Genomic DNA, 17,168 nt, shown 5'->3' on the forward strand with positions numbered 1-17,168 from the left:
CTAACCTTTTAACGTATGCATGTAATCACTACCTATGTACAAGGCTTCATTGCTTCCGGAAAATAGGTTTGAGCTCAATAAATATGCAAAATAAATGGAACTAATGTTCATTGCTACTGTTCTGTAAACTCTGGGCCTCATCACAAGATGGGCGCAGCGGTAAAATGTGGCAGTAATGCTATTTCTGCTGCATTTACCGCTTAGCCCATCTCAAGTTGGGCATAAAATGGGAGTTTTACCTCCAACCTTTTTTCAGCCCATTTTTGGCTCTATTAGCACAGCGCTACTTGCACCGGTGTTAATAGCGCCAAGAAACCCCCATTGGGAATGGGGATTTACCTTCCCCCCAACAACTCGGGATCCAGCGCAAATTGCACCGGACCGAGTTGCTGTAACGCTAATAGCGATGGGCAGTATCCTGGCACAATTAGCACCGGGATACCGGCCAAGCCCTGATGAGGCCCACCTCTTAACAGAAATGTCCCACTACTAAAAAACAGTAAAGTTCTTATTGCCACGCAAGAGTTTGATATAGGTGACCATAACTGTAGCTATGTGTTCTTTACCAAAGACAATTCTGGATAAGCTATGAAAAAATGTATTTATATTAGGGATGAGAGAGTCTTAAAGTGCTTGACTTGAAAGCCGGTTCGAAACTTTGAAGACAAGGTTTGAATTGGTTGAGCTATTAGAGCCTCCATGCAGATGGTTTACTGTTCTAATCAAGACAAGTCAGTACAGCTTGTGATTCACAATGTACAATTCCGTAATGTATCCTTCCTTAATGTTTACAGTTACCTTTTAGCCTATCATTTCCAACTTTGCAAATTCCTCATTAAAGCTATTTTCTACATTAAAATACTCTTTGCTAATGTTCAATTGGCTCAGCACCCTATTAAATACGTATATGTGAGACTGCTTGAACCTGTTGCCAGCTGAAATGTATTAGTGCAAGACTCTGCTTCTTAAATGTCATGGAGAGTTGTAAAGATTGACATGGATGGCTTATTTCACGTTTATGGAAGCATTCCAAAGGACACTAGGCATTTAAGGCCCATTTTCTCCTTTCTTACAAATATACACAACAGGGCACTGATTCAAGTGGATTCACAATTTACATTGATATTAATGCTGAATTAATAGGTTTGGTGATTCACACAATAACTCACATTTTGTGGGTGTTTTGCTTCTGCAACTATTTGGAAAGTTTTAGAGATTTGTCCTGGGATGTTTAACACGGGTACCAATTAGGGTGCTGCAGGGACTCCATGAAATGCCCACTGCCCTACTTGGGCTTGAAGGGTAATGAGCTTGGTTAAACCTTTTTCTATTTTTAGTGGTATTTCTAGTGCTCTTGTGCTGGATCCATTCTTGTATCAAATGTATCTCACATTATAGTGATACTGTAACCATATTTTTCGTAGTGTACTTAGTAACAATACTATGTGATGCCACTTCCTGCTTTGTCAAGGAATTAAAGGTTGTGTTCCATCGCTTCCCGCAATATCACTTTGGGGTGGATTCAAATGACATCACTTCCTGTGATGTCATCTGAGGTCAAGGGTCGTGTGATGTCACTTCCACTACCCCAGGCAATTTGGTAAAATGACGTCCCTGGATCGAATGCTATTGACTCCCGGACAAATCATGATCAGATGGTACAAGGATTCTAACATGGCACTACATAATCTGCAGTGACAGTCTGAGTGCCTTGGCTTTCCTATCCTCAAGTACTTCCTTTGTAGGTAGTAGATTGAAACGTACTCTTAAAAACTGTTTTCGAGAAAGATCGATGGGAATCGGCTCAAATATGGTAGAGCTGTTCCTTGCCTTTTCACCTCTGTGCAGTGCTTCACATACAAGTTCAACCCTGTGACTGACTCGAGAGTGTCTATCCAGTCTTCATCTGATCGTAGAGCTGTCTTTTTACATGCTCAGGATTTCCCTTAAATAATTTATCTGTTTGGCCTGTCAATTCTAATATTTCTTTGCATTTGTCACTCCATTCCACCCACTTAAGTTCCCTTTTCTCTAATAGAGCCTGACCAAGTATAGTGAAGTCTCCTTCAGATGGAGGGAGTATGTACTTTCGAAAAAAGGAGAGGCTCTTCCGAAATGTTACGGTGAGCAAAGATGTTAAGCCCAGCTCCTTTCTATTCACAGCGATTGGCATTAAAATTTGGCACAGAGAGGACATATATCCAGAAGAGACCCTCTACAATCAGCCACACTTTCCAGGGTAGTGATAGTGATGCTTCTGCCCCATAGGTCAAAATAGGGATAACTTTAATTCGGTAGAATGTGATTATTGGCACAAGAGAGAATTTGCAATAGCGGAACCTGATGATTTTGGCCTTGGCTGCCAAACTTTTTGCTTTCCTTTTCAGGTTTGCCTCTCTGGGAGCATCGACAGAGCTGTTGTTTATTAGGATTCCCAAGTAAGTCATCTCAGTAATCTCGACAACCTTTGATCCATTTATGGACCAACCAAAAGGCTTAGTTTTCCTTCTTGCTGTTCTGCCAAATGTTAAGACTCCTGATTTGGAGGCCTTAATCGCAAGACGTTTTCAGATAGTTAAGTAGCCAGGGCATCCAATTGCCGTTGGATTCCAATTGGTGTTTATCCAAAGGACTACATCATCTGCATACAGGAGTCTGTTTACTGGTCTTCCGGATATAAACGGTGGAAAGCACCTGATATTCTTGAATGCATCTTCCATGTCAGATGTGTACAGGTGAAAAATCGCTGGTGCCAAGCGACATCCTTGTTGGAGGCCGATTGTAGTCTTAATGGGGTCCGTTAGATCACTCAGTCTGTTCATCCTTATACGAATAGACGTATCTGTGTGAAGGGCTTGTATAGCTTCATGTACGTAAGTGGGACAACCCCAAGATCTTAGTTTAGACCACAGAATTTGTCGATTGACTGAATCAAAGGTCTGCGATAGATCCACTGAGGCCAAAAACAGATTTTACTGTTCTTTAATGAAGTTCTTATTTTTAAAAAGTTGATCACAAACAAGTTAAACGCTGTTCTGATTCCTTTTTCGAAACCAGCTTGCCATTGATCGCAGTGATTTGTTGTCTTGCTCCAAACAATAAGGTGTTTTAGGACGAGGGCCGCAAATAGATTTCCAATAACATCAAGAAGGCCGATAGGTCATTACCAACTAATTATAGGCCTATCGCCCTTCTTGAAGATCGGAACCACAATTGAGGTCGTCCAGGAAGGTGGTATTTTCCACTTCGGCTTTATTAGGGTCAGCAGCTCAAAGATGAAATCCACCCATTCTTCAGGGTTCTTCTTTAGAATAATATTTGTGAGCCCATATGGTCCGGCCTCCCTCAAGGTACTTGAGTTCTTGATTATCTCTCGAATCTCTTAGTTTCCAGTCACGAAAGATACTGAGGGTGGATTCAACTCTTGACCATCCACATGCTCTGCTATTGCACCACAGAAGAGGGTACTAAAGTGTGTTATCCACACTCCTGCTGAGATGGGATTTGCTGATAAGGATTGCTGAGGGACATCCAGTAAGTTGAAAACATGCCACATCTCCCCAAAGTTTTTTGTTGCCTACCAACTTCAACATATATTCCGCATTGTGTTGGATTAGGGTTTCTTTGTGTTGTTTTAACCAATTTTTATACCTTTGTCTGTCTGTCTTTAGGGCTTCCAGAGTATTCATTGATGGAATTTTCTTATACTCTCCTTTTTACGTGGTTCAGCTCTTTTTTCCTTTGTGTGGACCGCCAAGTCAAACTTATGCAAGTTGTTGAAGTTTTTTTTTTTACCACCAGTGGAAGGCCTTTCTGTATATAGACAAAGATGTTTTGGATAATCCAGATCAACTTGCTTTGACCCATTCATGCGAGCTGCTGTTAGTGAGGAAATGTTGTCACGCGCCATCCTCAGTCTGTTCCATCCAGGCACGATGCCAAGGGCCTCTTTCTTCAATGAGAGGCCTTTAGTTACCCTGTATAATATTCTTATCTTCAGAATAGTGTGCTCGCTAAGCGTAGTGCTTGTGACCAGCATATCCTTTATGTTCTCATAAAGGTTGTCTGAGAGGAAGATGTAGTCCCGTATCTGTTTTTCACTACGCCTTTTCCAGGTCGGGTTAGGTGGTATATGTCCCACGATCAATCCGTTTATTAAGGTGATGTGTCTTGATTCTAGTTCTTTTCTCCATGTTCAACCTCGTGTTACAGGTTCCTCAGGTGTGAACGCAGGGTTCTCTATCAAAATTAGTTTATCAGTAAAACAGTGGATGTTAAGGTCGCCACAAAGTAAAATGCCCAAATCAGGCTTGAGTGCCCTGGCAACGTCAAGCTCCTCCATGACCTGTTGGACAAAGTTCTTGGCCATTTTTGATCTGATGTTCTAATATAGATTGCACATTAGCCAGGGCCCTGCTTTAGCCTCATAAAAGCTTGTTCTCTCCAGTAGTGTAATTTGGATTAGGGGCGAGACATTCCTTGTCCAAGATACCTTCAGACCACTAGTATTTTTTACTAGAAGCAGAAGACCCACCATCGGTAATCCCCTTGTCCCTTTTGTTGCAAGATTTAAGTAAATGTTGAAGCCCTTCAACAGGGGTGTGGCCCTAAGCAGCCAAGTCTCCTGTAAGCAGACTACATCAAAATCCTCAAATTAGAGGTCTCCTTCACTTAGCAGACGCTTAAAGCCTCTAGTATTCCAGCAACCCAATGCAATCTCCTGCTTTGTCTCTTCTTTCTCTGACTTTGAATGTTATAAGTTGAAAGCTAGAGCTCCAGCCAGCCAGCTCCATCCTTCTTCCTCATTTGTCGCTTTCTTAATTGTGGGTTCCACCCATCCTGTTGAGGATGGGTGTTATCTACCACAATCTGAAAGTTGTCGGCTTGTGGCAGCCCGTCATCTTGAAGTCGGCTGATGGCAGTTACATTTCTCCAGTTGTCTGCTGCCCTCATGCTGTTAGATCTATACTTCAGTTGATGCCTGTCTTCCAACAGACTGCTAGTCGATTCTACGATGGAACTGGTTCAATGTGTATCCTCCTCTCTAAGGCTCAAGCCCATTCTAGTTAGTTAAGGGGCCCCCCTCTCGAACAGATGTTTGATTTTGGACGATGAAAAGTAAGTATTTTTTGAAGGGAAATAATTCTCAAAGTCACAGTCACAATTCCCCCACAAAATAAACACTATTAGCATCCAGAGGGTTGCAGGATGCTAAGAGATATATGCCCCTTTTTTTGGGGTAGATGAGGCCAAAAGTGGTACAGAACTCTCGCCGATGCCCTAGTGCTCATATTCCTGGTCTGCCCTTCAACTGTGTGGATTTGCCCAATTCCACAGACATTCTTCTACGTCATCATAAATCTGAAAAAAGCAACCACAAATAATATTATTATGAATTTACCTGGAGATTCATGGCCATTTCCTCAGGATTTTAAGCACTGTAGTGAGAGGTATTACCCAGTTTAAAGGTGGTCAATTTCCCTCTGAGGATGAGGGCTATCCTGGAATTGAACCTGTGACAGTTGGTTTAACACAGTCACAAAGGAGTACTTAATTTGCCGCGCAATGTGGTCTGAAGGAATGATTAGAAAAGAGGACTGCTGGATTCGCTATCATCTTTTCCAAGTTATGTAGCCACCTGGTATTTTCACTGGAAAAATCGTTTATAATATAACAATGTTGTATGGTCAGTTTAATTATTGCAAGTCCCTGAAATTGTAAAATACAGTACACCTTTATGTACCTGTGGAAAATGGGACAAATGCCTGATTCCTCTTAAAGCCCCCTTTGTCATCCAAGAATCGACCAGGATTAAATTCTTCAGGACTTGGGAACATTTTCGGGTCTTTCAATGCAGATGAGAGTATTGGAATCACATTAGTACCCTAAAGAAAAGAAAAAAAAATTGAGCATTTTGCAAGAAAAAGTGTCCACACTATAGCTTAATGCCAAATTATATATATGTTAAGCCTTTTTGGTTTTGGAACATATGATTGTGATTTAGAGCACCTTTGGATCCAAAACAATGCCACAGAAAGAAGTGAGAAGGAAGGAGTTTTGAGACACAGAATATTCAGTTGGTATGGCAGCTGGCAACAATATTGGCATGCATTGGCTTCATCACAGATTGTTATTTTTTTCAGTCCTTATGTTCACCATGATTTTATCTGCCAGCATATCTCGGGGCAGGCATGCATAAAGACAATGAAACGGATGAGCCCTCTAACATGTAAAGTCTAAGGACCAAATTGGATGGTGTTGGTAAACTGTATACCACTGACAAAAGTGAAGCACTATACAATGATAAAATCTGAATGCAGAAGCACAAGTGAAATTTGAGGTTTCAGCCAAGTTGGTTGGTATTTTGTCAGCAAGGTGGGTAGTGTAGAGTGACAACTGACATATTCCATCTTTTTGCTGTTCTCGATCGCAAAACTGTGGATACACAGTTCTGTGAAGTAGACCTCATTTTCTTGTAAATAGCGTCATTTTTGCAAAAGTGTATCATACATATGTTCAGTGTGGAGAATGTATTGTGTTATGAACAGACTCACCCGAAATTGCATGGGGAATGAGTCTAGAGTTTAAGTCCCTGAGCAGATTCACACCACACCAAACTGAAGGTGTAGTCTCTGCACGGGCTGGAACATTTTACAGGAACCATCTGGGGGTAGGTCCCACTGTGTCTTATGAATGCAACGGTATTGGACATGAGAATGGCTGATGCAGATCTGTGGGGCTGGGGAAACAAACATGGACCCTTTAGTATCTTGTCTAAGGATTATACAATGCCTTCCACCCACACAGTCCTGAGGGTCCTCTGGGACAGCAGACCTACCGAGATGGGCATTTCCTGCAGCTAACACTAGTAATGCACTCTCTTCTGAATCAATCAACAACAGGAGTTTTCTTGTTGCTAAGCATGCTATATGGCTGGCATATCAAGCTGCAGTAAAGGGGAAAACAGAGTAAGACCCAGATATTCTACCCTCTGAACAAATGGAAAGAATAGCATATCAGTGAAAAAAGTATCAAAGAGCCTAATACAGAGGAGGATCCTGGTGGCCTATCAGTCTTTGGCTACGCACACTGGAACATATCTCTAAGCTCATACAGATGAAGCAAATATATAGTGAATGTATGGCTAACAACCACATTCATTGGTGTCTAGCACGACAAACGTATTCGGAAATCAAAGCAGCAAAGGGTGCAACAAGAGAATTTTGGAAGCATATGCCAGAGGCAGCTGCCAAAGCAAAGTGAAGCAGAGCATGGAGAGTACATAAACAGAGGTAGATTAAGGGGCTGCAGATTTGGTGAACACATTTATATCCCAAAAGTGGTCACCGTGACTGGTCATTTTTGTGCTGCCAGTGTTGTGGATGTTAAGGACTGTTCAGGACCTATTTCCCTTGAGTAATTTGAATGTTGATTTGGCAGAATGTACGACATCCTGTGGAGTAATATTCACCTCAGATCCTCTGCAATGTACTTTCCATATGTCAGTAGCGTGCATTGCACAGCGTTTCTGGCTGTTGTACACTCAGGGAATGGGTTTTTCTTTGGGTGTCCAGTGAAATAGTGGACATTTCTGTGAGTGTGTCCTGATTTTTGATGGGTTTGTCGGGGGAGTGGCCTGACATTTCTGGGTGCAGTGGGGGTTGTTTGTGTCTCACCGAGCGTCATGCCCCCCAGGGTGTAAGTTTGTTGGTGTTCACTAAGAGACTATGGGGCTAATTCATGGAATTATTTGCGTGGAAAAACGGGGATTTGTGCGCCATTCTGCCCGCAAATCCCCATTTGTTAAACAGGGAATTGCGGGCAGAATGACGCACAAATAATTCCATGAATCAGCCCCTTTGGTTCTTGGAGAGTCCATATCCAGTGGCATAACTTGCATCATGAGAGTGAGGTTTAAATGTGGTGCATGATGTGTGAAACTGTTCCGTTGTACGCAGGGATGAAAGGATGTATTATTTTGGACAGTGCATGAGTTCTACAATGCATATATTACACAATTAACATATCCTTAAAAAAGCTCATATTAAAGGGAAGTCACAGCTCACTTTGATGTCAGTTTTGAGTTATTGGAAACATGTACACTTTAAATAGGACCTGTACACAGAGTGTGTACCAATGGATCATACTGATATAACAACGACACCTACAACACACACTCTTTTGACACACTCTCCAATGACATGGTCCTATGACACATGCACCTATAACATGTGATTCTATGGCATGTGATCCTACAACACATGGTCCTATGACACACATGCTTACAACACAAACTTCTACTACACATGTGCCTACAACACATAATATGTGGATGTACAACACATGATCTCACATTCACATAGGGCACATGTACATATAAAACATTCTCCTACTACACATGCTCCTATGACACATGCTCCTACCACCCACACTCTTACGACAAACACTGCAATTACACACATTCCTATGACATATGCTCTGACGGCCCACACTGCTATAACAAGCACTCCTAAAACACACACTCCTATATAACACATGCGCTACTACATATGCACCTACTATACATAACATGAGAACATGCATGTGCTCTCATATGCACCTATGACACATGTACCCAGGCCCATACATCTAGGACACCTGCACCCTTGACACATGCATGTATGACACATGATCCTACCACACAAACTCTTATGACACATACTGTAATGACAGACTCCTATGACATATGCTTCTACGACACACAATGCTATACCATGTGTTCCTATAACACACACTCCTACAACACATGCTGCTACAACACATACAATTCACAATCTTTTGAGACACAGTCTTACAACACAGAAACTTAGAACACGTGTACTTATGACGCATGTACATATGCCAGGTGATGTTATGTTACACACCCTTATGCTTCACCCACCCTACATGCTCTTGCAACACAGATTACTGTTACAATAAACACTCAGAATCAATAATAATGTAACTGTGAGCAAAAAAAGTTTACATTATTTGAAAAATATATTTGTTGCAAAAGAGTTAAGGTTAAACCAACTACAACGTAAAGTCTACAAACATCAGAAATAATAATTTTATGTTATGTTATTTTATTTGTAACGCGCCAAAGCCTGTGGGCATCGAGGCGCCGAGAGACAGAAAAGAATGTAATTCAAAACTGCTGAAGACATCAGTCGTACTGATTGAAAAGCACTGTTTTCAGCTGCTTTCTAAATTCGAGATGGTTGAGGTAAAAACATAAAAAACTGTATTAATAAATTAAATATTTTTAAATCAAATATCATGGTGACCTTAACTCACCAACACACTTAATTAAAAGCATTCAATATTACCATCAAATTATAACAATTTCACACATAAACACAAGTAACATTCAAAATGTCAAATCATTTAAAATTGCATAAATGTACAGCTATAATAAATGTTAAAAGAAACTATACAAGATTTGTGTAGTACAAAATTACTATATAAATTAAAACTATAATATACACAAATATAATTCCTCTAAATAAATTGCAATTAAAAAGAATATACAGAATATTTTCTAAAATAAATGTACAATGACAAAATATACATTAGGAATCAAGTCTTATACTTTCCATATACAATAATATCAATTAACAAAAACCTTTAGAAATGAAAAAAAATGCAAGTACAAATATTAACAAGGTACTTGTCATTGTGAATACATATAATTTGCTAAGCAATAAAAGTATCATAAATATAAAATATACACAAAGCCAATACAACCTTATTAAAATATTATATACAGTAGAAGCTTAGTAACATTTACTTCTACAAATAACATTAAAATATACTCAACAGTGATAGTCATTGCACTGTGCATAAACCATGCAAACATTTAATATGTGTGCTAAATAAGATTTTGTAAATAATGCAAACTGTAAATACCAATAAACGCAGCACAAATGCCATGTAAATTAAAAATATCAATATATAAAAACAGTTTAACATTTTTATTAAAAACAAACACATTCACACAACACAATAAATGACTGTGACTATAAAGCATTTGAGAGCAAAAACAAAATATTCCAAAACAAAAACAGGGTGAGTTAAGGTTATCATGATAGATGATTTTAATATACAGGGTAATTCATGGAATAAATATGCACCGAAATGGGGAGCGCAAGCGTGAAAATTGCAGCGCACGCGTGTTAAAGCCATGCACGCAGCCGTTCATTGATTCATGGAATGCGCTGCATGTGTAAACCCTGGGATGTGCGCCAAATCCGTGGGTGGCACGGACCGGAGTACACATCACTAAACGCTCGCAACGCGCACAGCGAAAGCGCACAACATGTAGCACACACAAGAAAAGGGGCGTAACACGGGGCGTAACACATGGAATGGGGAACAACGCATGAAAATGTAGGCATTATGGGGGAAGTACCACAGGTAAATGCTCGCAACGCCCACATGCACGCTAACAACACGTATTCATGGAATCGAACAGGGTAAACCTGTGTGCCAAAAAAGACGAGCTAATCCGGAAACACATACGCCAGCAGGAAGCAGGTGCAAGCGGCCCCGTGCAGCATAAAAGTGCACGCAAACAACAAGCTCATACGCAACAATGAATATACCATTCCTCGCAGGCGTGGTCGTGGGATACCGCAGGAGGAGGAGGGTAGCCAGGCCCTGCATTTTTTTACCCAGGACCAGCCTTTTCGGAATGTCTGATGACCAGGTCTATGGGAGGTACAAGTTTCCACCACTAATAATCCTAGAACTGGTCAGGGAGTGGGAGGATGACCTCACATCACCCACCCTGTGCTCCCAAGCACTGAGCCCCTTGGAAAAGGTGCTCAATGTACTGCATTTCTTGGCTACTGGGTCATTTCAGCAGACAAGTGCCATAGTTGGGGGTGTCTCACAGGCCACGCAGTCATGCTGCCTACACCAGGTGTTGGCGATCATGACTGCACGCCCCTCAGTCCGCAGGCACATATAAATCCCCAGAACACCTGCAGAAAGGCAAGCCGTCATCCAGGACTTTTTATGGGGTGGCACACTTCCCCAAAAGGCTAGATGCCATTGATTGCACCCATGTGGCTCTACGTCCTCCCAGGGCCACTGAGCACATCTATCGAAACCGCAAGCACTGGCATTCCATCAACATGCAGGTTGTATGTGATGCCAAGGGAATCATCACCTCAGTATGTGCCAACTATCTGGGCTCCAGCCATGATAGTTTCATATTCGAGTGTCACCCCTACACCGGGACCTGGAAGCTTGGAGGCATGGTGACACATGGTGCATGCATGTCAGACACTGGAAATGGGAAAACCCAACTAATGACAACCATTATCACCTCCCCAGGGGACAGTGCCTACCCTCTGAGCACCTACATGATGACGCCAATACGGAACCCCACCACACCACCCGAGGTAAGATACATCACAGTCCATATTGCAACCTGGGGCATAGTGGAGCGCACATTTGGAGTGCTCAAGTCACGCTTTCTCTCCCTTAACCGCTCTGGTGGGCAGCTGCTATATGCGCCCCCAGTAGTGTGCAGGATCATAGTGGCAGCATGTGTCCTGCACAACTTTGCAACCCAGTGGGGCGTGCTGGTGGACATGGTGGTGCCCCAACATCCCCAACCACATGCACGGCCGCTGCGCATGGGAGGTGAAAGGGCATGTGGTGAGGCAGCCCGTACCCAGCTTGTTGCAAATTTCTTCACCTAAAATCCCACCCCTGCAGAGTGCACACAGGCCTGGCACATACCAGCTGACAATTTATGATGATGACAAAAGGGACAGTCAACTGTCACAACCATACCACCCTGAGATTGTTTACCTGGAAGTGCTACATTGTGTGCATCCCTAGCTACTTAAACACACCCAATGCTGTGTCAGTAAAAGACACACATTCATGCAGCATGAAGGACTACCCCCTTGCAAAATACTACAACCAAATAGTGGCATGTCACCCAACCCCTCCCTAACCCATCTCAGCTACCCAACACACCATGGGCATGGCGTGCTATGTGAAAGCAACCAAATGAATGCACAACACATGACACAAGTGTCACAAAGTGCACTGTCCCAAATGGAAACAGGCCAAAGACAATTTCCTCTCACTAACAAAAAAGAAACGGCACACATGAACAAATACTTACCAGCAAGACAAAACATTAGCACAGGAACCAACAGTGGCAACGTATGACAGTAAAAAATGAAAGTAGTGCAAGTGTCACAACTTGACAAAGGCAGCACATCGACCCTTTCCAACTGCAGTGTGTTGCTGGTAGGCAAATGTGGCAGTGTACTGCATACAACATGAACTGCATCTGCAATGGAGACGGGCTCGTTAAGACATGAAGAAGCTACATGTATATATGCAAAAATTCCTGTATGTAATACTATATACAAATCAACCATGCAGTGGAGGAATCAACACCAATTCCCACTAGGGATGTATACACAGTTTGGACTACAGATTGCCCACACAACTTATGGGAGCCCAATGCCTCTGTGTAAGTTACTGTCACTTGGTCACACCCTTTGCGAGCCCATGGAAAGGGGAAGCAGGAGGGGTGTGTGTGTCAGGAACCCACGTTTCTAACCCAAAGACAGGACAAGCCTGCATGTGCCCAGCTGGAATACACAGTGGATGCCTACAGGAGCCACACAAAACAACACACTGTAACATGAATTTACAATCTGAAAGAAAATGGTTATGAACAAAAAAGTAAATGCAAATTAAATAAAGAAAAAGAAAAAGAAAATGAAAAGTAAACCAAATAAATAAAAGAATAAATTAAAAATCAGAATATAATTTAAATAAATTAATTAGATTAAAATTAAAAAAAAAACTAATGAAATATGAAATAAAAATGAAAATAATAAATAGAAAAAAGAAGAAGAAAAAAGATAATAAAAAAAAAATTCTAATTTGCAATTTGGCATGAAATCTGAAAAAAAAATAGAAAAAGAAAAAATGGCCATGTGTCGACCAGGGGGTGGGGGGCACCCAGGATGGAGGAGGTACAGGGTGCACCCCAACACCCACATGCGTGGATGTTGATAAAAAAAAAAAACCTCCATGGGCTCATGCCTGCACGGCTACGCTACAGTGGGAGAACTGCCTTCGCTGTCATCACCCTCTGGTGGTACATTAAAAGGTGCGCATGATATGGGAGTGAGACCATGCAAAGCCCTGGCATGCTCTTCCATGGCACCAAGCATGCGCGTCTGAAAGGTTTGGTTCTGCAGGATGATGGTACAGAGATCCCCATGCAGCACCTCACGGGTAGCACGCATTTCTGCCTGCAAGGTCTCGCATGATGCCCGGATCTCCTCACGGTTTGCCTGGAGCTCAGCTGAGAGTGTGCGTGTCAGCTGATCCAGCTGCTGTTTTGACCTTGTACTCTGGGACACCTCAAGTGCAGCCAGAGTATCTCTGAGGGACCTGTGTTCTCTAACCTCAGGGCATCCCTGTGGGCCTGTGACTCTGCAGATATGGCTGTGCGCAGAGTCTCCAGTCCAGCCCGTCGGTCCCTGTTGGACGCCAACATGTCCTCCCTGTGTGAGCGGCACATGGACTCTGTTGCCTGCTGCTGGAGCTCCACCTGCCTTTCAGGGGGGAGAATGGAAGTGTCCACCCTATCCTCGGCCTGAGCCATCATCTCACACGATGCCCCTGTTGTGTGCTGCAATAGTATACATGGAGTTCTCCCACACAGTATTGCCTGGTGGCGGACGGCCACAGCGTTGGTGGGCACCACACGTGTTTGGGGCAAGGTGATGTGCACCTTGCTGTGCTGGCACTGCCTGAGGCTGCAGGACTGCATTCCTCCTTTGATCTGCTGGCCCAGGAACAGGAGCAAATATAGTGGAGTGTGACCCTGCATCCGTAACCGCCACAGGTGGACTTTCCAACACTGAATACCACATAGAGGGGTCTACCCCCAGTACAGGTGGGTTGGCCAGAACAGCATCCCTGCCAGAAACACTCACCTGCGACGGGACATTTGTCTCAATGTCAGATTCAGCACCTGAGCAATAGAGGTCTTCGGAGGTGTACCCAGAGACACCCGTGGACAGGATGGTCTGTAGTAATAATGGATTTTCACCCACCACCACCCCACGTCCTCCACTGGTGCCTGGTTGGGGCTGTGAGTACTCCTGCCTCTGCACCATCTCCTCCTCCTCAACAGCATCTAGTGCCACATCACCTGCAAAAACATAAAAGAAATGTAATGAAGACAGGCATGAGCAGCATAGCCGACACACATAGGCATCACGAGGTACACATCTAATACATAAATGACACATGTCACACATGACACTAACTTTGGCATGCATGCACTGGCAATGAAGTGGAAGTAGAGCCGAAAAGTAGACACTGAGGACTCCAAGATGGAAAAGCAACACATGTGCTGCATAATGGGAAAAAGCCAGTGTGTACTAATACAGTGATGGCAGGCACATGGATACATCAACGGTTGGTCACTTGGACATGACAGAAGACAACTGTCATGTTGAACATTCAAACAGGGCCCAGAAGTGATTGTGTGAAGGGCATGTGTAGGTGCACAATACTCAATCAGCCTGATTGATGAAATCATTACCATAATAAGCAAACAAATGTGTGGCATTGTGGGATGAAAACTATGTCTGAAGTATGTTGAACTTGGGGCAGAACGGCACAAAAATGTGTGTTAATCATGCAAAGGATTGCATCAATCAGGCAGAATGAACAGGAAAACAGTATCAACAATGTTGTGGCATGATGGCAGTTGAAGGGCAAGTGCAGTAATCAGGTGCAAAATGTTAACTGCGGTCAGAAGGGATACTGTAAAACCCAAACACAAGGCCGGGGGATGGTTTGGAGGCACCACATGGATGACCCATAGCAGTCATGACTACACAGCCTCACCTGGCACTCAATCAGAACACATCACCACAGCAACATACACATGGTTGGCACACACATGCATGCCCACTCACCGGACATTGCCTCAAGATCTGGTAGGACTCCCACGCCTTGGATCTGATCCTCTGTGATGAAGCCTCCAGCGATTGACTCATGTTCTGTGAGTACTTCCTCCTCTGGTGGAGACCCACTACCAGAGTAGAGGCATGATTGGAAGCCAGCTTGTTTTTTGCTCTGCGTTTGAGGTCATTCCACCACTTAGAGCAATCATCACCTGTGCGCCTCACGAATCCAATCTGGTCCGCAATGCACTGCCAGTGGGCCCTACGTTGAGCAGTCGTAGTCTTGCACCCTGCAGTCACCAGCATTTCGCGGCCGACACGTAGACCACAAGTGCGTCTAGTTCCCATCATTGAAACTCTGCTTCCTTGACGTGCCGGAAGGGGGAGCTCTGTCTGGGGTCCCAGTCTGTACCGCAAGAGCACCCTTCTTCCTCTTCAGAGGTGGTGTGTTAGGGGCTGAAGCACAGGTGGACTGGGCACTGGAAGTAGCCAAAGGCACGATGACCAAAGGTCTCACTGCAGGCATTGGCTGCTGGGTGATGTTGGCAGGACCAACCTTGGTGTAATGGTCTTGGACCAACACTGTCCCGGCTGGGAGACTCGGAGTTTGGGTGGATTGAGCTGCAGCTGCCCCTGAAGCCTCCTCACCCTGGCTACTTGAGGCAGCAGATGACATTGCTGCCCCAGTTCCACGTGGCCTGGTGACATCAACTTTCACCGTCACACGTGGCTTTGACTTGGTGACACAGACGTCAGCCTGTGAGTCATCCTGTGCCAGTTCGGTCAACAATATGTCCCGGGTTAACAAGGCCTGTGCTGGGATGGTGGCAGCTGCATCTCCCCGACCCAATGGGGGGGGCATAGGTGTCCCTGATTGGTCCTCCACACACTGGGCTCTTGGGCCACCCTGCACATCCTGGCCACGTCCCCTACCGCGGACACCTCTTGGAGGTCGGCCACCTTTGCCTCCCTTACCACTTGGTCACCTCCCAACCATGGCACTGATGTTCTTGGGCGAATGGAGGTGCACTAAACAATTGTCCCGGGCAATTGGGGTGAAGGGGGCAGGGTACTAGATGTAATACGTACCCTAGTGCTCTAGCAAGGCTGTCTGTGATGTGCAGTTTTTTCACGTGCCAAATCACTCTTTATCAAGCTGGCCACACGGAAGACCATGCTGTTGCCCAGAAGGCCATTTTCCTGCCCCCCAGAGCCCCGAGCCCGCTCCCACCTGCCATCTGCTGATGCCTGCCTGCCTGCTGGCCAGGTGCCCTGCTATTTGGTGCCTGCACGTCAGCCATCTGCAGCGGTCCAGTTGCTGTGACCACCCCTGCTGGAACAGAAGACTCCCGACTGAAGTTCCATCGCTCCACAGACCAGCACCAGTACCCAATTGCCCACCCAAACCTGCCTCGGGGGTTGCCATGTCGGGGGATACACCATCGGAGACCACTGGCAACCCCCAGCCAGAGAGGCAGAGGGCTACCAGCTTCAGTGCTGCAGAAGTTGGTATCCTGGTGGAGCAAGTCCTGGTGCATTATGATGCCCTCTTCGGAAGACGACACACCGACAATGAAGCACGGAAGAGGATCTGGAAGGTCATCGTGGCTGCCATCAACGTGCAGGGGGTGGCAGCCCGCGACATAGCACATGTCCGGAAGCGCTGGGAGGACTTCAGGTCCAGGACCCTCTGAAAGGCCTGGTGCCTCTTGGAGGCAGCGCATGCAGAGGGGTGCCGGGGGTTACCAGCATCCAGATGAGGGTCATGGAACGTATACACCCAGATCTCCACCTCCAGGTCCTTGAGAGGCAGACCCGTCTGGAGTCGAGCGCTAAGTGTCCATGCGTACTTATTGGACGCAGTGCATGTTGAGGTGTGCCAGGAGTGTGCAAGTTGGACATATGTCTTGAAAGGGCCATGTATGGATGTGTATGTACAGGGACATGAGCCTGCCGCATGTGAGTCCAGTCATGTGTGAGTCACATCAATGGTGTATGTGTTCAAATGCATGATGCACGGATGCATGTGGAGATGAACACCTGTTTGCATTTCTTTGTATGTACTGTGGCATGGTTGTGGTTTGACACATGGATGCTGGTTCCACCTTCATGTACGTGCATGACATACATGTGCCTGTGTGTTTTTGACATGTGTGTGAAGGTGATACGCCATGGATGCATGTG

At 44.5% G+C, this 17,168-nt stretch overlaps 1 protein-coding gene across 2 annotated transcripts in view; it reads right to left on the reverse strand.

Annotated features, from left to right (window-relative positions):
• LOC138566775 (cytochrome P450 2A4-like) overlaps positions 1-17,168 on the reverse strand; it is a 758,785-nt gene that overhangs the window by 129,372 nt on the left and 612,245 nt on the right. For both annotated transcript variants that reach the window (XM_069644423.1, XM_069644424.1), the window contains exon 8: positions 5,744-5,885. In XM_069644423.1, the coding sequence (XP_069500524.1) occupies positions 5,744-5,885 (142 nt within the window). The remainder of the gene's footprint in view (positions 1-5,743; positions 5,886-17,168) is intronic.

The sequence above is a fragment of the Ambystoma mexicanum genome, chromosome 2p (genome assembly GCF_040938575.1).
Source record: "Ambystoma mexicanum isolate Mex_15411 chromosome 2p, UKY_AmexF1_1, whole genome shotgun sequence".
Classification (NCBI taxonomy): Eukaryota; Metazoa; Chordata; class Amphibia; order Caudata; family Ambystomatidae; genus Ambystoma; species Ambystoma mexicanum.